Source organism: Symsagittifera roscoffensis, chromosome 1 (assembly GCF_963678635.1).
Source record: "Symsagittifera roscoffensis chromosome 1, txSymRosc1.1, whole genome shotgun sequence".
Taxonomy (NCBI): domain Eukaryota; kingdom Metazoa; phylum Xenacoelomorpha; order Acoela; family Convolutidae; genus Symsagittifera; species Symsagittifera roscoffensis.
Genome location: NC_087062.1, coordinates 56,549,450 through 56,575,495, shown reverse-complemented (window position 1 = coordinate 56,575,495; position 26,046 = coordinate 56,549,450). Strand labels below are relative to the sequence as shown.

At 39.0% G+C, this 26,046-nt stretch overlaps 2 protein-coding genes across 3 annotated transcripts in view; both read left to right on the top strand.

Moving 5' to 3' along the window:
• Positions 1-26,046, top strand: part of LOC134846145 (uncharacterized) — a 79,239-nt gene that overhangs the window by 26,049 nt on the left and 27,144 nt on the right. The window lies entirely within an intron of this gene.
• The window catches only part of LOC134846124 (small ribosomal subunit protein mS39-like), a 60,602-nt gene that overhangs the window by 26,046 nt on the left and 8,510 nt on the right, over positions 1-26,046 (top strand). Inside the window, exons 3-9 of one of the 2 annotated variants that reach the window (XM_063863365.1) lie at positions 12,764-13,137; positions 14,206-14,395; positions 14,753-15,194; positions 18,442-18,714; positions 18,947-19,153; positions 19,582-19,841; positions 21,346-21,973. The exons of the other annotated variant lie outside the window; for it this stretch is intronic. Coding sequence (XP_063719435.1) covers positions 12,764-13,137; positions 14,206-14,395; positions 14,753-15,194; positions 18,442-18,714; positions 18,947-19,153; positions 19,582-19,841; positions 21,346-21,665 — 2,066 coding nt within the window. The 3' untranslated portion in view covers positions 21,666-21,973. Of the gene's footprint in view, positions 1-12,763; positions 13,138-14,205; positions 14,396-14,752; positions 15,195-18,441; positions 18,715-18,946; positions 19,154-19,581; positions 19,842-21,345; positions 21,974-26,046 lie in introns of those variants that run through there. 2 annotated transcript variants of the gene reach the window in all.

Sequence of the window (26,046 nt, the reverse complement as noted above, 5' to 3'; positions counted from 1 at the left end):
AAATTTAATCATAAAAACTTTAATCATAATAATAACTAAGTGTGACATCACTACATGACGTCATGCATTCTTATGCTATATTAGATTACATAATTAACCTTGTTAATGAAATGAAGTTCATACATCTATATTTATTTAACTATGTAAATATTGATGGTAATTAATACCAATCATAGGAGATTTATACCGAGCTACTAATCAATTGGGTAGACTTGAAGAGAATAAAATATTAGAATCATGCTCTAACTTGCGCCGATCGACTAGCGATATTCCAGAAGTTAAGAACCGAATCCTGCGTCCTTAAAAGCAAGATAAGTCTTAACCGCTCGAGACATATAAATTATGGAAACAATCAATAACAATCGATAGCCAGTAGCGCTAATTAATATTCGAACAGCTTACAACATTATCAATAAACGACGATATAGCTGTCCACAGCCATCCGAAGGGACACTAGATCACATGGTGACTGTCGCGGAAGATTCTACTTCTGGATTCACCAAAAGTCATCGGCAATTGCAATCTTCATCACACGAGCGGACAACGACAACCGGACTTTGCTGAAACAGAACAGGGCAACACAACCCGTTTCACCCAGCAACGCTCAGATGTGGAAAGCAGAGCAACATTCAGCGAACAACTGAGACAGACAGGGAGAAAAAGAAGACAGCCTCAACTTCAACATCTCCGGGCTGAAAGTTTCTCCAATCTACAGAAGCAGATGTGGATTGTGACCTACAACATCACTACTTCTTGTTCCAGTCAGAAGGCAGGGCAGCTGAGCTACTGACAAGGCAGACAAAGAAAGCAAATCTACAGGTTTTTCAACAATCAACAAAAAACAGTTAGTTAAAACAAACTCAAAACTCAAACCTGCAGTAAATTGATATAATTGTCATTAAGTTTCCCCACCATAGAAGTGAAGTAACGGAACCTTTAGCACAACCATATAATTGCATCAATAAATCTGATCAGTGATACTGCTAGCCTTCTTTAACCGCTAATTTATATAACAAACTCCCTAGTGTTCCCCCTAAATTGAATAAGTGCTGTATCTTATCATCACCTGTATCACCCTGATATTCATTCGACTGTATTACGATGGCACACGCGCAAGTTTCGGTCGAACCCTATGGAGGAACGGAAAAAGAAGTCTTTTCAGAATTCGAGCAACTTTTTCAAGGCTACATCGGAGTAGCAGCGATACCAAACGCACAACAAGCGAACTTCTTGCAACTGCACCTACGAGACAACGCGCTGCGATTCTACCAGACACTAGGACCAGCAACTCGAGCGAACGTTCCCGCGAGTCTCATAGCCCTGAGGGATCACTTTTGCAACCCCCAACTTCAAGAAATCCACGTTTTGAATTTAGAACAACTGCGATTCAACCCGAAAACAGATACCCCCAGAGAATTTCTTGGTCAACTTAACGAAAAGAGCGCAGCGAGCGTATCCGACACCAGATTTGCCAGCTGTCGCCCCAATTGATCCTGCAATAATTGGAGCACCTGCAGCAGCAGAAGCAGCACGATTCCACCGAGAAACTGCTCAAAGGCAAGAAAGGATAGATGCTGTACATGACAACCGAAATGAACAAATTAAACGACTGTTCATTAAGGGAATGCCAGGTTGGCTGAGATCAAAGCTGATGGAACAACCACCTGCAACTACAGTTCAGGAACTGTGCAACCTGACCAAGAAGCAAATCACAATTCGTGAGATTTGCCGAAAAGACGATTACCCGGAAGACGGATTCAACGAAGTAAACGACAAAGTCTCAGAAAATTTAATAAGCGCTATCACAAAATTGTCCACAAATCAGGAAAAAATGGAGAAGCAGCTTAACGAAATGAGATCACAAATAACTGAGCAGTCGAATAAACAATCGAATCCGCTTCCCGAACAAAATCGGAACAACAACAGTCAGAGTGATCAGTATAGTGGCTATCAGCCAAACCAAAATAATGGGTATGGACAACAACGAGGCAACAGAGGCGGAAGACGTAGAAATAATTGGCAAAATAAATTTGATTTCAACAATACTCAGCCAAACTTTCACCATATGCCACCAGTTGCACAACAGCCATATTCGCAATTGTACCCCCAAAATCAGCAGTACCCAAACATGTACCAAAATCAACAGCCAATGGTTCAAATGCATCCATCAGCACAATTTCAACAGTCCCAGAAATATCCGACGCAACAATTTGTCGTAAATCAAATGCCTCAAGCTGAAACGCAAAATCCCAACGGACCTTTTGGACCAATGGTGCGATCATCAGCCAAATTTTGTGACGTTTGTGGAAAATTTAACCACACAGCAAGTCACTGCTGGTGGCGACAGAAACCACAAGGACGCGGACAAAACTTCCCGTTTCCAAACGAGCCAAAAAACTAATAAAGCCACTGAGTCAGCCCCCTAAATCATCGAAATCACCTAAATCATCACCTAACGAACTTTTCCAACCTGATGAGATACTTAGCCTTTACGCAATAATCCCTGCGGAAGGAACAGTACTGACGTACACGAAAATACGTTTCTCATCGGGATTACAACGTAGAGCCCTGGTCGATACAGGAGCCTGCGCAAATGTTATCTCAAAACAGACATTTGAAGACCTAAAAGAAGAAAAATCGCTATTTCGCCCTCTTGAAGTAAATTAACCCAAACTGAAGAGAGTTAGAATGGCAGGAGGACAACAAGTCTCCATTGAAACTGAAGTAACGTTAGAATTCCGATTGGCAGACATGACCTTTATAGAATCATTTCTCGTTCTTCATGCAGCCAATTCAATAATTCTAGGAAATCCTTTCTATAAAAAACATCATATTCATGTCTGTCCGAAGTCTAATCTACTGCATTTCAAAGATATGACCCTTCAAATCAACGAAATAAAACCTCCAAACGAGCCAAGAAGAGTCAATAGAGTGAAAAAATTCCCTTTGCTTATGACAAAACGTCAAACAATAGCCCCGTATCAGACAATTCTTGTAGAATGCCAGCTAGAGAACACATGTCAAGACATGGAAAAAACTACCGGAATCGTGATTCCAGCTCAGGAATTTGAAGAAAACTGTGAAATTGCGTTCACTTCTTCAATAAGCGAAGTGCTGAAAAACAACCTGTTGTATATCACAGCGTTTAACATCACCGATCATCACATTACTTTGCCTTTCAAAACCGAAATTGGGAAATTTTCAATTCTGACTCTGAAAGAAGCAGAAAATTTATTCCCCATCGAACCTGAAATGATTGCATTTGCAAAAATGAACCACCCGGACGATATTGAAATGGGCATTAATGAGCTAATTCAACAATCGTGTGATAGTCAGCAGCCCCAAATGAAGCATGAACCTGAGTATGAAAAATTTTGGTTTCCTACGCCTGAAACATGTCAAAACCCTGAATTACTTCCTCAAATCCAACGCGACATCTACGACCAAATTCTTCATTTTCAAGGTCTTGAAAAACTTGAACCGAAAACGAAATGTCAAGATCGATTGACATTTATCAAGAACTTTAAGTGGGAGAATTCAGTGTTGACAGAAGACCAAAGGTCAAAAGTAGAAGATTTGCTTGTTGACTTTTCGGACATCTTCGCCAAACATAGATTCGATGTTGGGTACAATTCCGACCTCAAAATCAAACTAAAACCGGAACACACACGACCTCTGTATACACAAGGACCACCTACGCCGATACATTTGCGACACGAATTGACAGTGGAACTTGCCCTTATGCACTATTATGGACTTATAACAACATTGTCACATTCAAAATACAGTAGTCCACTATTTGCACATCGAAAGCCATCTGGTAAATTGCGGATGTTGATTGACCTCAGAAGGATAAACCATTCACTCAAGAATGACTATATCAACAGCAACTTTCCGATCTCAAACATGACCGATGCTTCGAACCACTTCGCAGGAAAGAGCTTGTTTACCAAACTTGATTGCTCACAAGCATACCACTGTGTGCAAATGGCAGATGACCTTTCAGTCCAACTTTTGGCATTTAACTTCGGTTCACGAACTTACGCATACAAATGCCTGGCTCAAGGTCTAAGTAAATCAGTAACAGGATTTAGTTCTTTTATCCGACACTACCTTGATCCATGCTTAGCTGCGGACCTATGTACACAATTCATGGATGACATAGGGAGCGCTATGTATAACTTCGATGAAATGATACCGACCCTTTCGAAAATATTCGAATGTGTACGGAAGTCAGGACTTAAATTGTCGCCGAACAAATGTGAGATCGGAACACAAAGACTGAAGTTCCTGGGTAACGTAATCACACCAGCAGGAGTGTCACCGGAACAAGAGAAAATCTCCACGTTCTTAAAGAAAATTAAAATGCCACAAACGGTTAAACAAGTTAAACGATTAATCGGCTTTGTACAGTTTTTTCGCAACTATATGCCAAGCCTAGGAGAAAAACTGATACCTTTTTATCGACTTCTCAGAAAAGATGTTGCTTTTCAAACAGATGAAGAGCACCATAAAAGTCTTGAAGTGCTCAAGCATGATCTGATACAAGCAACAGACATAACACTTCGGTTACCAAAACCAGGACTACAATACGTAATACTCTGTGACGCAAGCTATCATGGAACCGGTTTTGTGCTCATGGTTGAAGACTATGTGAAGACTGACAACAAAGGTGAAATGAAAACGTATGCACCAGTGTCTTTTGGTTCAAGACTCTTCAATACAGCACAACTGAAGTTCTCCATATACTACAAAGAGTTCTTAGCTCTATATTTTGCTCTCGATCATTTCTCTCATTTCATTTGGGGATCATCCAAACCAGTGATAATACTGACTGATAATCGGAGCCTGACACAGTTTTTTCAAGCAAAAACCATTCCACCATCAGTTTGGAATTTCTTGGATCGAGTCATGGCATTTATCATCATCATCGCGCATATACCTGGAAAAGCAAATTATGCAGCAGATTTTCTCTCACGAATGCAAACAGACCCATCAGCTTCTCTCTCCCTGAAACTGACGGACAAAATTCCGGTACGAGAGATTCAAATCGACACGACAGCTAAAGTACCTGATGCATCTCTCAACCTGATCCAACCAATGGAGGAGATCTTTCCCGAAAAGAAGAAACTTGACGATAATCTGAGAACACAATTGATTGAACTAGGACTCTATGAAAACGTTATGCGAGAGCTCAACACGCAAGACGATAGCGATACTATTCAACCACAAAACTTCGTCCGACTATCAGGACCATTAATTGCCGCAGTTGGATATCCCGATCCTGCTGACATTTTTCATGACCTGAATTTGAGTCATGAAGTTCTCAATCTGAAAAATGAACAAGAAAAGGATCCTGATATCGAAGATGTGAAGAACTGGATACGGAACGAACAAGTTCCAAACCTCACGTACGAAAACAGTCGAAAGAAGAAATATGCGAAGCAATTTAATCGACTCATACTTGAAAACGACGTTCTGTACCGAAACTTCTTCGATGACACAGGAAAGGTGAAGTATAAACAATACTGCCTACCTAAACATCGTTGGAAAGAAGTTGTGTATCGACTCCACAACTCGCCAACTGGCGGACATCTTGGAATGACAAGGACATCAGAAGAGTTTAGAAAACGATTTTACCTTCCCGGCTTCACTGAATTTCTGAAAAATACGATTAAAAATTGCCTGACGTGTCTGCAACTCAAACAAGCAACGGCAAAGCACCAGATTCCACCATTACAACCAATTTCATCATTGCAATGTTTCCCAGGCGATATGATGCAAATTGATATAGTTGGACCAATGAAGTCACCAGTCTACAAGTTTGTTCTCACTGGAATCGATGTATTCTCGAAATACTTGTTTGCAGCACCATTGACGAATGCTAGCGCTGATACTGTTGCAAGAGAACTTACAAAGATGTTCTTTGTTCATAGTTATATCCCGAAGAAGATTCTAGCTGATCTTGGAAAGACATTTACTTCAGAACTGATGCACGAATTGACGACATTGCTCGAAATTCAACTTAACCATGCCACACTAAAACACCCGCAGACTATCGGTCTTGTCGAACGATCTCATGGACCACTTAAACGAATCCTAAAGCTGAACACCAATGAACAATGGTCGGACTGGCACAAATATGTCCCACTGGCAACATTTATCCACAATACTTCATACTCTTCATCAATTGGATGCTGCCCAAGCTCAATTTTCCATGGAAGAGAACCGACAAAACCACTTGATCTCCGCTTCTCAACGAAAGCAATTGAAACAGTAACAGCTGAATCTGATTTTGTTACGGCAATGCAAGATGCGATGCTAGAAAAGTTCAAAGAAACGAAAAAGAACTTAATTTCAGCTTACCATAAATACCGAGGATATTACGATCAAAAAGCACTTGCCCAGCCACTGAAACAGCATTCATTTTGTTTATTATTAAATCCTCTGTTGACAACACAATCAGATTTTGGGAGCAAATCAATGCAAGTCTGGATACCATTGTACAGAGTTGAAAAAGTATTGACAAATTCAAACTACATCATTCGTAAAATGGGAACTAATTTCACACAATGCGTACACCGGATTCGTCTCAGACCTGTTATTCCACAGCATCAACCAGAAGATCTCGAGACTATTGATCCAAGCAAATTTGAAACGGATCCCTCACTTGGTAAATATCGAAGTGAACCAGGACTCTTCGACGATTCTTTGCCCAAACTCTTAGACGACATCCAACCCGCAACCGGTGGACAAAGCAACTTTCCCGATGCACCTGCTCGAATCCGACTGTCAGTACCTCTTGGAGGACCCGCAGCACCCCCAATCGCTCCTGCAGCAGTCCCAATTCCCGCAGCAGCACCAATAGTTGCACCATTACCTCTGGTACCGCTACCAATAGCAGCACCGCCGCCACCAGCACTTCCACCGGACCCAGATCCAGAACCATTAGCTCCACCTGAGTTTGAATACAACGATGGATTAATTAACGACGAACCAATGAACGAGGCAGTGGTAACAATGCCTACTACAGTTAATCTCGAAACATGGCAAAACATGGCCCAAGAAACCTCGCGAACGAAGCGCAAAGCAGCAGTCGAAGCGCGAGACAAAATATTTTGCCAAACGCGCTTCAACAACGATGTGAGATATCACCCAATACCACCACGCGAATTGCAACTGCGCACATTCAGCCTACGAACAGTAGATGGACACGAAGTGGCTCCAATAACGTTCAGTCCAAGATCAACTCAAAACGAAAACCGATCAAAAATAAAGAAGAAGGTAGAAGAGGCAAATGGATCTTTCCCTCCACGCGAAACGAAAAGAAATATAATAAAGGACAGTGTACAACGAGCGAAGCAACTGACTAAAACTAAACGTAAAGACGGACCTGGAAGCAGCAAAGATTCGGTGAACTCAATCTACGATGAACCAAATATCTTTGTTGGACCAGGAAATGTTTTACAGTTCCCAGGCTCTATAGCGCACTGTGTCTCAAGTGACTTTCACATGAACAAAGGAGTAGCACGACAAATCAGCAGTGCCTATCCATGTATGAGGCCAACACTACAAAGCATTGAAACACCAATAGTTGGGTCATCAGTTGCTGTGTCTTTGCCTTGGGAAAACAAGTCAATTTTCAACCTGGTTACAAAATCACAATTCTTTGACAAGCCAACATACTACGATTTGTCAAGAAGCCTCAACTGCATGAAGCAGCAGCTATTGCAGAAAGGAATAAACGCAATAGCCATGCCAAAAATTGGATGTGGACTCGATAAATTGAAAGAAAGTAGAGTTTTCAGCCTAATTTGCGACATTTTCGGAAAAACTAACATCAAAATCTTTATTTATCTATGACGAAAAATCCGGATATCAGCTAGTACCGTTCATGCATGCATTCAAAACATTTGCCACTACAGCCCACGTTGAAGTCGATCGAAACACCACAAGTTGGGGCCTCAGTTTCTGTGCACATTCCTTCTCAAAACAAATCAATATTCAATCAAGTGACAAAAACGCAATATTTCAAAAAACCGTCTTATTATGATTTTACACGCAGCCTCCGCTGCATGAGGAAACAGCTAATCGAACAAGGAATCAAACAAATTGCGATTCCGAAGATAGGTTGTGGTCTCGATAAATTACGAGAAAATTCAGTTTTCAACATCATTTACGATATCTTCCGAAAAGGCGACATAAAAGTCTTCGTCTATGTCTAAACAGCGTTATTTCACCGGTTATCATCATTGCAGCACCCTACGGACACGTGCACAAAGCCGGCTCACTAGCAGAAGTCAACTTCCTGGAGATCTCAAAAAATGCACGAAATCCCCATGTATTAACATAGGGAATAAAAAAATTTTGGGACCCCAGAAAAATTTCAGAAGAAGAAATTTTAAATTAGTACCGCCGATGACATCTGCAGCACCAATGAGGAGCCTGCAGAAGCGCAGCGCAGTAGGAAATGTATAGAACTCGAGATATCAAAAAACACCTCAACCTCCCATGTATTAAGATCACGAATAAAAAAGTTTCGAGCACCCCGACAACTCAGTGATCGAATCTCGAAATTTTGACACCAGTGAGCTCTCTAGCACCAATGAGGAGGATCCTGAAGCCCGGCGGAGGAGGAATTGTTTAAAAGCCGAGATCTCAAAAATCACCCTCTCCGGCCATGTATTAAGATGGGGAATCAAAAATTCTCACGTCCCCCATCAAACTTCTGAATGGATTTTGAAAATTTCACTACCAATGATCCCAGGACCACCAATAAGGAGGCTCCAGAAGCTCGGCGGAGGAGGAAATGTGTACATCTCGAGATGTGAAAAATCACCCTCACCGCCCATGTTTAAGCATTACGAATAAAAAAGTTTTTCGTCCCCCATCAACGAGTCGAAGGAAATTCAAAAATTTTGGGCTCATTAATCTTCAAATCACCAATGACGGACAGGCACGAAGTTGGTCCACTACCAGACCAAAAATTGGTGACACATCAATTCTCAACATTCCCATGTATTAGTATAGGAAAAACAAGAAAAATAACTTTCGAGGGATATCTTTGCAGAAATGCGGAAAGAAAACACTCAAATGTGCCAGCAAAGATCCAACGGAATTGTTAGGACAACCCTGAAAGGTTACAAGTAATGCTTAAAAACAACACGCGAACTTGAAAAGCTAATTAGAACATCATAAATATCAACAAATTTGATGAAAAACTGAAATTCATCAATTTTAATTCTAACTGATGCCAAATTTTGCTCAGGCGAACCAGCAAATTGCCTGAATAGCCTATAGGAGTGAAGTGCAGCTACAGTTGAAGAAACGAATTGAAAACACGAAAAGCCAGACACTGCACAAAATACGATGATCGCGACCAATGCAAAAACATCGTTGAAACGTGTAATTTTGACTTTTTCAAATAATAAAGTCGATCACCTTCATTCAGGGAGTAAGGCCAACAAAGGCACAAAACACCCATACGAAGAAGACAAAAAGAGTTCTGAGGGAACAAAAACAAAAAACGAGTAGAAGACGAAGCATCAAATTATCAGCATGTATAACAGAGTACAAATTGCGTTTCTAGTTGAAAAGCTTCAAAAACAAAGTGAATATTTCAATAAAACAAATCATTGTTAAGTTGTTGAAAACACATTCGCAATTATTGAGGATACGAGAAGAACTTAACAGCCTCATCTTAACTTAGACACCGACCTCAGCATCGATAGAGCAACACGAATGTCAAGCAACGAACGAACGAAGACAGCGATACCAAAATGTGAAACGAAACGACGACCAAAACTAGTCAGCAAATCCACGCGACAGTACTTGCCGTGCAAATTCAGCTAAAGCTGACAACTGAATACATCATGATATCATTAATCTGACCCTATCATCTATCACTTAACTCCCTTAACCCGACTCAATGTGGCTTCCTATCCCCATTTAAATATTTCCCATTTAAACTCAATTGAATTCTCTTTCACATAATGTAAATTGAAGTAATAACCTGTGCTTCTAAACCAATGAATGTTAATTATTTTTGTGATAACTTGATAGTTCAATTACTCATTTTCCTGTAGCAGTATATATTTTGTCAATCTGATTGTCGATTTTAAACTTAATTATTTTAACTGTAAACAGTCAAAAACTGAAAACCACCCGGGAAGATTTCTTCTTGTGAGGTAGTGTGACATCACTACATGACGTCATGCATTCTTATGCTATATTAGATTACATAATTAACCTTGTTAATGAAATGAAGTTCATACATCTATATTTATTTAACTATGTAAATATTGATGGTAATTAATACCAATCATAGGAGATTTATACCGAGCTACTAATCAATTGGGTAGACTTGAAGAGAATAAAATATTAGAATCATGCTCTAACTTGCGCCGATCGACTAGCGATATTCCAGAAGTTAAGAACCGAATCCTGCGTCCTTAAAAGCAAGATAAGTCTTAACCGCTCGAGACATATAAATTATGGAAACAATCAATAACAATCGATAGCCAGTAGCGCTAATTAATATTCGAACAGCTTACAACATTATCAATAAACGACGATATAGCTGTCCACAGCCATCCGAAGGGACACTAGATCACACTAAGTAAAACTGAAAATATCGAAAAATTAAAAAAAAATAGGTGATTTCTCGAAAACCGAAGGTTTGAAAAAGTGCAATTTTTAGTATGGAATGACCACCCCATTTTGTCAGCTGTACAGTACTCAATCACGATTTAAGCAAAGCAAAAAATAAACAACTTCGAAGACAGTTAGAGCGAGTTCAAGGCTCAAGCAAAATCGATTTTTTTTTCTCAAAATGCGTCTGTCTCGAAAACCAGAGAGTTTGCTATAGTGAACTTTCAATCGAACTTTATCAGCCTAATTTTGTGTTCTTAACATCAATCATCCATTGTTCCGGCAAAAAATAATGAATTTTCAAAAATAAAGCGAGAGAGCTCTGAATTTTCTACAATATAAGTATCTTTAAGTTTATGAACAAAACAACAAATTTCATTTGAACTCATTTGTTCGAAATTTTCGGGCAAAAGTTGATTTTGGCACAATATATTGAAGAGCTTGGCACCTCTATTTTACAGGAAAGTGGATTAAATTTTTTGCCTAGAAATTGGTTTTTTGAAATATGGGAGAGATGACCTTGTATTATAAAGCAAATTCATTTCTCACGAAAAGTCTCTTCAAAAAATGATTAGCATGAAGATTGTTGAGGGAGCGCATGCAATATTTGAGAAGTTCATGTACAAAAAATTCATGGACAGAAAGAGTTTTATATTGATTAAACTCATCCGAAACGCTATTAAACTTTCGTTTGAAATATATCAATTTAATAGGCTACTTCCGAAACAAGAAGATCGAATTTTATTGTGAAAAAGCAGTACAGTCATATACCAACAGTCCTTTAATTACGTTTGAAAAACGTTTGAATTTTAATTATCATATTATGACCGTTCTAGGTACAAAAAGTCTCATCTTTGAAACAACTTCACAATGCCTACCTAACTTTGTTTTAATTAAAGCAATTTGATTTGATAAAGATAACTTATTATCCACCAAACTACCTAGATACTTACGAAAAGCTTTAGGTATAATCTATAGCAACACGAAAAATGGAAGTCTCTCGAAAGAATGGAAGTCTCACCAATGAATGGAAGGCTATACTTTAAGTTAGCCTATGAAAATTCCATATTTTCAACCCCCCCCCCCCCCCCCCCCTCTAAATCGATTGGGGGGAGGGGGGTTGTAAGGTTGATTTTTTTCCTTTTCTTTTATCTGAAAACTTGATAGAGCTGCCTTTTGTCGTATTCCCGCTAGTGTTTGCGAAGCTTCGCCTCTTTGTGAAAAGATGCAGCGCTGCGTGCATAATTGGAGTGGGAAACCTAAATGAGGTAATAATCATATAAATACTTGGGCAGGATTTTATTCGGGCGAAGTTGTGCCCAGTTAAGCGGAGAAGTGTGACTTCTGCAAGCGTTGTGGTGAGGTATCTCCTTCGCTGGGGGGAGTGGTTAATTATCTACGGTTTTTTAAACGCTAGTGGTGTGAATGTGCTCTATGATCCTTTAAGAATTCTCGTTTACAAATAGAATAAATTAGTTTAAAGTGGTAGTTTCAAAAAGGAGCAAGTTGTATGGTAGTAAGGAACTTCTCTGGTTATCGTATTACAGTATAGTTTGGATCAAACGAGGGGCGTTTTTCCCGAAAAGTTGCCGTGTGTTTCTGGTACTCGCTCGTTTGTGCGCTACTATTTTGGGTGCTTTCCCGGATATGCAATTTAAGTTTAGTGACATAAATCTGAAGTGATTTGCAGATATTACAGGGTTATTGTGGGTTTTAGATAAAGCTCGGTTCTCAGTGAGAGGCATTTGGGTGGTTTGTGGGCTTTTAATTTAGGGATCTGTGTTCGTTGCACGTTGATAAGTGATGATGCTTGTATTAGTTGTATTTCATACTGTAAAGGCAGGGTGTGGTTGTTTGCAAGTTGGGCTGTAAAAGTTTCGGTGCTGTTGCGGTTAATGTCGGCAGCTAAAAGAAGGATGAGAAAAAACAGACGGGGATGTCCAGCTGACTTTGAAGGGTCCCAATCCAAAAACCCAGTAGTTTGTTTATACGTAATTACACTGCTTGTTACCAGTCTGAAAAGCTCAAGTTTCAAATTTTTTTGCGCAGTCGAATTTTTATTCTGTGGTACTTCTTTAAACGGAGAGTGCATATCCTTCAAATGTTTTTTAAGGTCATGGATACCAGTACATAGATGACCCATACTTGCTGCCCTACACGGAAAAAGACCGAGAAGACTGCATGGCAGCTCACGCATTCGGAGAAGCAGCTGCAGATATGGTATTCAGAAACATGCCTCAACTCTTTCACATGGATACTGCAATTCCCAGAGTCGAGGCTTTCTACCCCCACCCAATCCAGATAGAAATGAAGGGGGGAATTGAGAAGCTCAACCAGATGGGGTGGAGTGATGACATGGTGTATGAAGGGGACAAGATTGACAGGATTGCGGCTGGATACTCGCTAGACGAGAAAATCGAGTATTTTGTATTTACTCAGAAAGTAGAGGAAGCAGTTGAGTTCTACAACGCTCTGTCGGACGAACAAGTAGGTTTAATTATGAGCATTGAGATCTTGAATCAAGCCAACTCACTGTTGTATTGGGGAGCAACTTTTAACGATGCAACTAGCTCAATTTGAGGATATTTCAGTTGCAGAAATCAGAATAGGGGGATTGCAGGCAAATTGTTGAAAAAAACAGGCTCAAAGCGACGTTTTGAGCACTTTTAAAAATATATTTGACCAAAAAATTTGATTTTTTTTGGCGCGCGCTCCCCCCTCAAATATAGTTATATTGGCGCCAGAGGCGCCTTTAAAAACTTTTTTGATGTTGGTCAGCCGAAAATAGGTCTCGTAGAATTATATCAAATGGGCGGAACTTGGAAAAAATATGCAACCAGAACTGAGGGAGGGGGGGGGGAGCGGTCGCTCCTTACCTCGGCAAGCTACTGATCCGAATTAAGCCTCAATGTTTTTTCTTTGAAATTCAAAAAATTTTCAAAAGAAACAAATCAGCCTCTTTTTTCAATCGGTTTCCTCGAGTTCACTGACACTTTTACAACTGTCTGTTGGCTTTTTGTCTGCTGGCCATTTTTGGCTAGGAAGATTTCGGCCCATACTATTTTGGCTTAGAAGCCTGATATTGCGTCATTTGTTGAGATAAAAAGAGTGTGTGTGTGTTTTGAGAGGAGGCTGGTTTTGGAGTTTTTTTTAATTCGGAAAGTTTTTTATGTATTGTCGTATTTATTACCGCTTCCTACGCTTTGTTTCGATGTTAGTTTAACAATCACATGTTTATCCGATATGTTTTTCTCAAAATAAGCTTTGTGCAAGACAATTCGAGACAAAACATCTTTTGAGACAAAACAAGTTTTTGGTATATCTGGTGTTTTTTCGACATTTTTTTTTGAAATTTTTCCCTTTATGTTCATTATTTTGACTCACATACAACTAAGTCCCCTTTGGTAATAATAAATGCAAACTCGGAGAAAATAAGGGAAAAAAGAGTTTGTGCAAGCCAATCAAATAGTCAATTCCTGTGTGTTTAATTTAAATATTGCGTTCCAAGTGATCTAGCACTTAAAGATGATGATGATCTGAGCTGCCTTGTTTTAGAAATTGGCGTTAAGTGACAGGTCGAAGTCTCAACTGTTCGCTCTGTTGGCCTATTTTGGAAATGTTGACCGGAAGCCAACTCCGGACCCAGTCAGACTGACCTCGACCTTAAGACAGGCCGAAAAAATGGACCCAGAAGAGGATCTACTGGCAAAAATTGACGAAATGAAATCACAAGTGAACGAAACAGGTTATTTTTATAGTCCACTAGCAACTGTTATACCGTGAAAATATGATTCTGAAAGGAGAAATTAGGGGAAATTAAATTACCTTGAAAATTTGAATACGGATTGCTTAGCATTTTGGGGCAAGTAGATACTACGGTTATACGAAGTTTATCTGGGATTATTAACTTGAAAACATGACATTCTTTATTGGAACTCATGTTATGGGCTCGTCCATATGAAAGAGCTTAGCGTTGTGAAATATGAATTTCACAATCAATTTATATCTAGTCAAACCAGATGGTTTTCACCTAGTCGCAATTTTAATGAAGTATTTTATTGTCACATTATGTAAAGCTCTCACCATTGATGCTTTCTGCCAGGAAATATGGAGAAAGACTGTCTTGCTAGAACAGTCTTCGAAAGCATCGAACAGAAAACAACTGAAAACTACGCGACAATCATAAAATCTCTTGTTAAATACGGAAAACAAAACGAGGCTTTTGATTTATTCCAGAAACAGCTGGCGGAAAATATGCAGTTTGACGTACATGTTTATAACATAATTCTATCTTGTTGGACCCAAAGCACGAATTTCGGAAGAAGTTATGACAAATTTGTGGTGCATGTTCTGTCGCTGATGCGAGATAATAACGTGGTGCCGGATTGCAATACATTTGTAGAAGTTTTGAGAAATATCCCAGACGTTGATTCGTGTGAGAAGTTGCTATTGCCTACAATGAAAGAGGTTGAAGTGCTAGGGATACAACCTAGTCTGGCACTGTACGCGGTTTTCATCCGATTGGGCTTATTGACACGGACCAGGCAAGTCTGTTGATTGCAGTTACACTACGTGAACAAGAATGTTAAAATTAACGACGCGTATTCAATGCGTTTATTTGCATGAGCAATTGTAATAAGGGGCAGATCTAAAAATTTTATGAGGAAATCTATTATATACTAAAATGCTTCCCTCTATGTCCGCATGTTTAAGCTATACCATATAATTTATGTTTAAACTTCCAGAAACCAACGTAATTGTGCATGTTAAAGATTTATCGTATATTGCAATGCTTGAGAAACGGGCGGGTCAAGACAGGGTAACGTGCGCAAGGCAGGGAGGGCGAGAAAGTGAGAGGTAGAGAGAGGCGGGGGCAAAGCAGGGTAGGGCAACGCAAGGCAGGGGAGGGCAAGAAGGTGCAGGGCAGGGCGAGGAGGTGAAAAGCAGGGTAGGACAACGCAAGGCAGGGCAAGGTGCAAGGCAGGGCGACGAGGGGCGAAGCAGGGTAGGGCAATGCAAGGCAGGGGAGGGCGAGGAGGGGCAATGCGGGGTAGGTCAATGCAGGGCAAGGTAGGCAAGAGGAGCGCAAAGCAGGGCAGGGAAGCGCAAAGCAGGGCAGGGAAGCGCAAAGCAGGGTAGGACAGCGCAGGTTGAATAGGGGTAGGGCACAGAGGCAATGTAGGGCAGTGCAAGACGGAGCAGCGCAAATGAAGCGAAATGCAACGCATGGAGCGCAAGGCTAAAAGAACAGGGTAGGGTGTACAAGGCAGTGCAGGGCAAAGAGAGGCAAGATAAAACGAGGCAGGGCAGTACATGAAGGGTATCCAGTCAGCCAGCCGTCTATTCCATCATCCAGCCATTCTTTAGTTCTTCCAACTATCCATATAGCCATCCAACCAGGAATCTATACAGCCATTCATCCAACAATCCATTTATCTAGCCATTCATCTGTCTAGACAACCATCATCCGTCCAACTAGCATTCCGTCAGGATATCTATCATAATATGGATCCACTATAACACCCATCCATCCAACCAGCTATCTATTCATCAATGAAGCCATCTATGTCTACCTACCCATCTATCATCCGTCCAACAAGCAACTCATCATCCCATTCAGTCAGCCATCCAGCCAGCCATCTATGAAGTCATCCATCTATCTAGCCATCTATCGTCCATTGATCCACTCAGCCTTTTATTCAGCCATTCATCAATCCCTCCAGCCATCGAGCTATCCAGCCAGCGATGCATCAATTCATCTTTCAATTCTTACTTCCATCCATGCATCAAGCCATCGATCATCCATCCATCCAATCAGCAATTTATCAATCCATCTAGACATGTGTCCGTCTAGCCACACATCGTTAATTCTCTCAACCAGCCATCCATCGATTTAGGTATCAAACCTTCTATGCATCAATCAGCCATCAATCCGGCAATCTATAGATAATTTATTTATCCATCCAGCGCTCATTTCATGCAACCATTAATACAACCAGCCTTTCAGCCATCTGAGTTTTCTGATGCTACCTTTCCTCCCCACAGCAAACCATCGGTCCATCCATCTACCCATCCATCGATCCAACTATCCATTCAGCCATCTATACATGCGTCCACAAATGCATATGTCCATCCATAGTTCCATACAGCCATCCATCCATGTAGCCATAAATCTATTGATTTATCTAGCCTTCCGTCCGTCCATCTTTTCATCCATCCTGCGATCCATCGATCTTTTCATCCAGCCCGCCAACTATCGCTACATTCAATCATCCCTCCATTCATCCATCCATTCAGCCATCTGATTTGGTTAAGCTGCGAGCAAATTGGCGAAATTAAAGTACCCAATTTTATGTGCTGAAAATGCAGTTTTTGGAATTTAGAGCGTTAAATAGCTCCTTTCCCCGCAAAATTTGAATAGTTGTTTTTTCAGAAAGCGCGAAAAGATAGGCCCCTTCAAAATTTCACTAACACTTCTTTAAAAAGATGTTGCGTCCACAGTGATATATATGCCACCACAAGAAAAAGCAACTGTCATACTGTACAAGTGGCCTCATATAATTCATCACGGGTGCTGCTTCAAAGGGAGGTTTTCCTGCCTCTGTCCCATCTCCTTGGAAATTCTGCAGCCTCTCCCCCAAATTGTCTCTTTTTAGTACTACTCAATGTCAGCATTTCAGCCAATCAAAAATTTTCTTTAGGTAAGCTCGGTGTCAATGAAAACCAATTTTTACCACCTTATACCAGAGTCTTGAAGGATCCCTCCCTAGTTGCGCCAGAAGGACACTTCCAGCTGAGGTCCGATTAAATCCACTTCCTCAATACTTATCTTGCGTCGTTTCTGAAGCTTAGTTTTCGCATGCCGGACGCTCCCCTCGGGGCTAAAAACAACAGAGTAATCGGGAAAAACGGGATTTTTTGAGCTCAGAAAATCAATTCGGTCAACAAAAATGACGCTGTTATGCAATGAAATGAGACAGAATATTGTTTATGTATACATCTCATTTCGGTTAGTTAATGCTTAGGCTAGCTTTTCCAAGGTATTTTTACCCAATTGAGTTAGCATTCGGCGTACGATGTAAATAGTACCTCAAGAATGTTCACGCTCCTCAAAGAGGTAGTTTGAGGTAGTTTATATGATGTAACTTGCTTCTAAAGTTTTTTCCTAACTTAATCTTGCGGAATAATAAGTGCTTTCAGCTTCTTAAGATTAGAAATAAATTTTTTTACGCTTGTAATCAAGCAGGCGATTAGAAATAGTTTTTTTACGGTGTCAATCAAGTTGGCGTTTTGAAATTGGAGCAGATTTTTCCTCCTAATGAGCCGCGAAAATCATTTAATAATTTCATGTCTTGATTGATGATAAATTTAAATTGACTTTTGCAGAATTTGCCATGTGTTAATGTCTATGCATGGGAAGACAAAGGTTCGGGTTTTGAATTCAGCCAGGGACTAACATGAACTACTAACATGAAATTTGCCGATTAAATATCAGCCAATTTTTTGTCCGCGTGTACTTTGGTGTTTTCTTGTGATCTAAGCAAGCAAAACTATAATTGAATGTCGTTCGAGACAAAAGTATGAAAGTTTTGTACATGCAGTTTTTTCGACTTTGGTTCTTTTATTTTTTGCCCGTAGGTTGCACTGTGGTTTTGCGTGGTGTTACCAGTGGTGCGGAGCTTCGTATCGCCGCTTTGTCAAAAAAGTTTTGGGCTCATAGTTTTTTGTGAAAATGTCTGCTTTTTTTAGTGTGATCACTTTCACTTTATCAATGGGCTCTTTTGATTTTAGAAAATACCGCGAATTATCCGCAAGTGGAGCAAATGTAAGAAGCGTAAGATTCGAAGTGTTGTATGCCACGGTGGAGAAAGCGCTGAGCAACTACTCGGGCGTTTTTCTGGATCAATCAACAAGTAAAGACATGCCCAATGCTGACACTTTTGACTTCCTCCCTGCCGCCATTAATCTGGCTATTCAAAAAAAAGATCCTAATTTAGCGGAGAGGCTTTTCCGATTTGCACAAAGAAACCCTTTCCTGCTGAAGTTCCAAGAAGATAGAGCAGAGTGAGTCTAATTTCAGCTAATCATTTCTTATTTTTCATTCAATTTCTGCATGTATGTTTATGCATGTATGTTTGCATTTTTTAATTCCCACAAAAATGAATTTCATTTCTGATGAAATACCAAATCAGGGGCAATAAGTCGATAGATTTTTAATTCGTTAATTGGTTTAATAGTCAGATAGGAGCATCTCTGCTTGTGGTAAACTATTCGTGAAAATGAACTTTGGTTGCAGGTTTTTTAAAAAGTACATACAGACTATTGCCTCTTGCGATGATCCGAGAGAGTGGAACAGATTGTTGTTCAACATCGTACCCACTGCGTTCACACCAAGCGTCGGTATAATTGTTCGAGATATTGTGCCATCTCTGGTCGGAAAGGGCGCCTTCTTCTGTCTGCCAAAGCTGTGGGAAGTTTTGAAGCTGACTGGATATGCTGAAAAGTTAGTAATACTTCGCCGTTATTGGATTCGCTCTTTTTGGTTGAGTAGATATAAGACAGTATTTGAAGCAAACTCAAAATTTTTCAGGGTTAGAGAAAACCGTTTTTTTAAAATAATTTACTTTTCAATACTCAAATATTTTTTGATGTTTTGGTATGTTTTAAATTTGAACTCGTCATCACTTCACTTGTTACTCTTTTGAGAAAGTTATTTTGGTTTGACTGTCTCGGCTTCCTAACAAGGTTGCTCATGTCTGCTTCTCAAGTTGTCTGTTGACATTTTTACCGCTTGAACTCGGAATTACGCCCCATATGCGCATAGGATAGTTCAAATAAATGGTATAGGATGTTTGGTTCCTAGTTTTCTGCAGACTGGAAATTAAGCTTCAAGAGCGTTTATGATTTTACTCCGTTCTTTTTCTGTTCTAGGAGTCAGATAGCTCTAAATGAGTTCTGTACCTTGCTAGGACAATGCGAGTCCCAACACGTCAATGACACCGAAAGAATCCGTTTAGCCGATGAAATCATAGAAGTTATAGATGTTGCCAACTTTAGCATTGGGCGATTTCAGAGAAATCCAACTGTCTGTTTGAACTCGCAAGTGCTCAAATGTCTCTTGACCACATACACAGACTGCAAAGATGTGAAGAGGTCATCTGAGATTTTTTTAACGGGAATGCGGCTGCTCTGTTAGTAGTGTTTTCTTGATTCTTACATGTCAATGAAAGAAGTGAGTTTTAAATGATTTAATTTGTGAGGTGTTTGTTTTTAAGGATAAAATTTAAGGGAAGCAACTGCTTAGCTTAAATTTCGCCTAGGTTTGACTGTTTTAAAATTTTACCGCCGAGCAGCGGACCTGTTGATTTGATTCATTTTGCCAGCAAGAACATTTTACTTATATTTATGTTATTATTAGCCTGAGGAATTTATGACTGCGATCTGGATTTTAACTACACTATTTTATGGGTTGGCACTGGACTTGACAAGAACATAATGGCGCTGATTTTGACAAGCTAGACTAAATAATAACAGAATTGGGATTAAAATCTGAACAGAACACAAGTCAAAAAAGGTACAACTTGTTACAATTTTCGATCGAACAATAATTGCTAGAAAAAATCTGCAACCATCAAAATTTAATTCTCAAAATTTACTAGCAAAGACTAGAAACAATGTTTTATTTAATTGATAAGTCAGATTGTAATTCTACTTAATTATATTATTATCTCAATTGTATACGTCTCAAGTCATTTATAAAGAATATTTAATAGGGTGTCAAATTTTAATGACCCTGATTGGAAACTCACAACAGAAAAAAAACAGTGTAATTCAGCATCAGAAAGTATTCCTAAAAAATATTATCTCTGGAGAAAAAACCAGCCTACAAAATCTAATGGCAATTGGTCATGCTGAAAGATAGACCAACAAATTAATGGTACAAGAAGGTAGTTTGCAAAATCGTAAAATTGGGAAAAAAATAATTCCAAAAATTTGAAAATGTTTGATTGAATATTTTCGTTTGTTGAAAGGAAAGCAAACTCTACTGTCGAGCAGCAAAAGTGTTAAGGTCATGGAAAACGTGATCGACTCCCAATTTCGAAAATGTAAATTAGTTATCAGATTTCGCAGCGAAATAAAAGTCTTACCTATTGACCCAGTTTTCTCAAAATGTGTTTTATCAAAAAAAATTGTTCTTGAATTTTAAGGCCATATATTTTTTCTTTGAAACTCGAAAGTTGGATTTTTTCAAAAATTAAATCAGTATTTTTTCTATTTCGTTGCGTTCGTGGCTCTTTTCCAGCTGTTCTTTAAGTTCAAAATTCATTTGCTGAATGGTCGACAAATTATGCAGTGCAATAACAAAAGTTCAAATGGCTCGAAAAAACGAATTGATTTCAGTTTCAAAAGTGGATTCTAATTTTTAGATTACTGGCGGAATAAAAAATATTTATCTGATATTCAAAGAGGTTAGTTTTTTTTTATAAAAAAACTCAGAAAAAAAAGAGAATTGAGGACCTTCAAAGTTAATGTTTTTCTTTGAAGTTCGAAAGGGAAAAATCTCGTTCTTTTTTGGTTTCCTTGTTTTTATCAGCTGTTTCCAATGTCTGTTGGAGTTAATAAAGTTATATTTATGATTTTACTTTGCCACACAGTGGGTTCAAACATTCGATTTTATATTTATCTGAATTTCAGCGTCAGCCGGTATTTTGTCATTCGAGAAAATCCTGAAGCTTTTCTGGGAGAACAACATGATTGTGGCTGGCGAAGAGTTTTGTAGAAACTGTCTAGACTTACTCCCACTTGACAGCTCAAAAGGACGCAGCATAGTTGACAGTTTTCACCAGCAATATAAATCAGATGTTCCACCAGAGGTGGCTCAACAGTACGACAATGGACTGATATCGGAGAAGGACTTGGAAACCATTAAACAGAATGCTCGCCTTGCCATCGATAGGATAGAGCAGCACGTGAAAGAGAAAAGCTCAGATGCCTCTGATTTTGAACGAAATTAAACATTAATTCTATAATTTTTTCCTATCGTTGTAGATTTGATGAACGAAGTGAAGACTCGTATATAGGTCGTGTTGGTTTTTTTCAGGCTCGAATTTGATTATTCGTGGTTTGACGTTTCATCTTTATATCTATTACATGATCTATATATGAGTGCGTAGCATCTGTTCTCTGATTTACTTGTGGCTAGTGTTGGTTGTGTTAGGCATCCTTGTCTGAGTGGTTAATGCGGGAGTCTCATATTATCCAGGTCGTTGGATCAAATCCGACACGCTCCCTAATTTTTGCAAATTCGAGGCTTATTTACTTTCTTACTTTATTTCACTTGATAGAGCTGCTTTTTTTCGTGTTATGGCTAGTGTTTCAGAAGCGCAGCTCCGCCGCTGCGTTGAAATTAGCAAGCCATTAGTGGGATGCTGTCATGGTTTCTCCGGGGTTGAAAATTTGGCCTTGAAATATGAATACACAAATTTTTTTTAGCTTACGAGATAAGACAAGTCCTAATTTCAACAAATTTGAATTTCCCAATCCTTTAGTTCGGTGCTGTCAGGAAGGTATTATGAGGAGTTGCAAGTGTTGACTCCAAAATGACTGCATAAGTTCTTTTATTTTGTCCAGATATGACGTTTTTTTTATGATTCATAAATTTTCACAAGATTTTAAATCCCAACGCCTTAGTTGGGTGGTGTCAGGGTACTCTCAGAGGTGCATATCGTGTTTCCAAATGTGATCGCTGTATTTCTTTTAGTTTCCAAGTTGTGAGGTTTGTATATGATTTTTATAAGTTTTCAAAGGCCTTAAATTAAAACAGACTTCACAAAAGTTGAAGTTCAAGCCTATAGTGGATTGCTATCAAGGTACTTTCATGGGTTGCAAATCTTGCTCTAAATATGAAAGCGCGAATGCTTTTAGTTTCTGAAATAGGAAGTTTTTTTTGAGATTTTTGAAAAAGTTGCACAAAATTTTAGCTCAAAATATTTGCAGAAATCCTTGTAGTTTTCATGATCTGACGTTTTTGCGCTAAACTGGACTGCTCAGGCGTTTTTCGGAGGTATGACGTTTCTATAGTTTTTCAAAACTTGAGTTGAAAAAATTTAAAATTATCAACCCTATAATTGGTTGCTGTCACGGTTTTCAGAGGTTACAGATCTGGTGTCCATGTTTGACCGCTCAAATCATCCTAGGTTCCGAGATATGAGGTTTTTTATGATTTGCCAAAAATTCCAAGCACCGGAGGTGCGTTACACTCTAGTTTCTTTTAAATTTCTGTTCATTTCCTTTGGTAAAACGAAGGTAAACTTCACTTTCAAACAGCAAAGCTGTAATGGTCACGAAAAATGCGATCAATTATAAATTTTTCTTAAAAATTCAAAGAGCTTTGAGGTCATCTCATTTTCTTTGAAATTCTGAAGAATTTTTGTTCTGTTTACTTCGTTCATTGAACCAACTGTCTGTTGGCTTTGTTTTGGACATTACAAAGTCTGGTAAACGCCGTTTTTCGACCACATATAGTTTATAGAACCTCAAAAAAATCAGGCGTTAATATCAACAATTGTTAGCCAGACAGCTGTGGTGTGGTAGGTAAGCCTACTGGGGCTTATCAGATGATCCGAATTTGAATTAATGTCTCGGGAAACATTTTTTCTCCGAGACGATAAAGAAATCTACAATCTAGCTGATTTAAGTTTTTTTGAGCTTTTTTGTTTTTTTCTGCGTAAGTTTGCGAGATGCAACTTCGCCTCCATGTTGAATTTGCAGTTGAGAGAAGATGGAGTCTGCACAGCAAAGTCCATATGGTTTCTTTTAGACCAGTGCTGATAGTTCAACAGCAGCAAGAACAAGAAGAAGCCGTTTCAGATGCCCCAAATTGTAGATTCATAACCAAAATTTCGGTAGTCTAAGGGGCTCTTTATGTGCAAGCTATTTTAGGAAAGTGAACAGTTCAGCAGCAATATTCTTTAAACCCTTGCTATAAGCAAGGGTATTGCATTCGGGTACTAGACTTTTTTCCCGTACACAACTTTGCTCACAGGACATTTTTCATCTGGACTTATTTCCTGGAAGCCTCTTAGCAACAAAATTACCGCTGCAGATTTATTTTTTGCTTGTTGGCATTTTCGAAACTTTTTTTTGTGTCGGATGTAGTTTTACCAACTCGATTTGTTTACCATTGCGATAAGCAAGGGTTTTGCAATCGTGTACTAGACTTTTTTCACGTGAATAACTTTAGGCACAGAATGGTCAAATGTGTAGGAATGGTCAATTTGGCCTATTTTACAACAAATTTAACGCATTAATTGTATATTAGCATTTTAAATATCTGTCCTTTTCGAAATTTATTTTTTCTATTGGTGGTTGTTTTACCAACTCCATTGTTAAATATTCGTTTGTTTTGTTTCTTTTTTCTTTTTCGGCTTATACTATATCGGTTTAAGGGCTTCATCTTGCGCGATTTGACGAGCGAATAAAATTTCTTTTGCGTGAGTGGGTGTGTTTGAGGGTGAGGGGGACTCGATAACTTTCAATACTCTAAAAAAAATTCTTATTTTCCTTTTTTGGTCTTCATAGGTTTCGTCCATCGGCCTAGAGGCTTTATATTGTTTCATTTGACAAGCGAATGATAATTTTGCGTGTGTGTTTGTGTTTTGATGGCAAGGGGGACTTAGAAATTTTTATAAGTTCTTATTTTTTTGGAATTTTTTCGGCTTTTCTTTTTGGCTTGACAGGTTTCGGTCTATAATATATCGCCTTAATGGCCTCACTTTGTTTCATTTGACGTGTAAATGAAGTTTTTTTGTGTGTGTATGTGTGTTTTGAGGACTAGGGGGAATCTTTAACTTTTTATAAGTCTTAAATCTTGTTTATTTTTTTAAGCTTAAATTATTTCTGTTACGTATGATCGCCTTTGTTGACGCTTAATAAGTTTTCTTCCAGCGCTTATTTTTCATTTTATTGTCGTAGCATGTTTTTGTTTAAGAACTAGTCTTATTCATTTTGATAGATCTAGTCTGTCCTACATTTTCAATATTTATCGACCTTCGTGTTTCGGTCTATATTATATCGGCTTAGTGGCCTCATATTGCGTCGTTCGACGGAGTCATGATTGGTTTACGGAATCGGAAGGGTTCGGTAATTTCTGCTTTTGTTTTGTAATTCAAATTTGTCGTGTTTTTGATCTCTTCGATCTCGCCTCATTTGTTTAAAGCTTGTTTTCTAAGAATTCCAGCCTTAAATCATTTAATGTTTTGTTGTAAAGTTGGCATCTTTTTAGTTCATAAGGATTTTTTCGGTTGTTTCGAAATTGAAAGTCTGTCGGTTGCTTTGAAACATTAATGTTCTCATCATATACTCGTGTTTGCGAAATCTAGTTTCGTATCTGCGACAATTTTTGATTGGTTAGACGTAAAGTTTTTCTATTTCACTAATTCTATATGAAAGTCAAAATGTTTTTTTTTTGAACAAAAGATTCAAAAAAGTGAATTTTTGCCTGTGTTTTCAAGTTTTAGAGGAAGGAGGGGCACAGAAATTAAATAATTATAATGTTTTCGTCTTCGAGGTTATTTAAATGTTCAAATTGGTGAACAAATACACCTTCACAGCTAACTCCAGAGGTCATCAAATAGATCATCATTAGTTATTTAGTTAAAAAAGTCTTTGTTGGGTTGTAACTGCGCTTGGAAACCAGTTTGGTCGGTATTTAATTAGTGATGCTAGCTTTCGGCTTGCGAGATGACCTTTTGTGAATAATCCGTAGTGTTTAGTTAGAGTATTTATTGAGTTTAGGCTGAACTTTATATTTCTGTTAATATTTCTGAACCATTGACTATTTTCAGGAGAAAATGTCTGCTACTTCAAACTCTGATACGTCTGCACGTGAACCTTTTCAAGAGGTGGGCAATTTGCGCCAAGTGGAAACTGAGTGTTCGCAACAAACTCAATCTGATTTGCACGAGAGCAGTGGTGACAGAGCTGAACGGCAGCAACAAGAAGAAGACCAAACCGTCTTAGATATGTCTAATTACAGATACATCGCCAAAATGTCAGAATCGATTGGTTGCCCAAATGTGTTAAAGAAGTTGCAGGACGCTGGATTGGTCGATTTGAACTTGTTCATCGACGAGAACAATAATTCTGTGGGTTTTGATGAGCTGATGGAAATGGTGGAAGGTGTGGGGCTGACACCCCTCGAACAAGTAGGTGTTGTCACCTACGTGTTGGAGAATGGTTATACCTAGCAACACATGCTGTCTCACTCAACATCAACGCCACATAAGGTCTCCTCCACGCAGCCTTAAAACTATCTATTCCTACTGGGAAACAATCGTGAAACGATTATGGAAAGTGATGGCTCAAAATTAAGTGGGCCTGAAATTTCTCCATTTA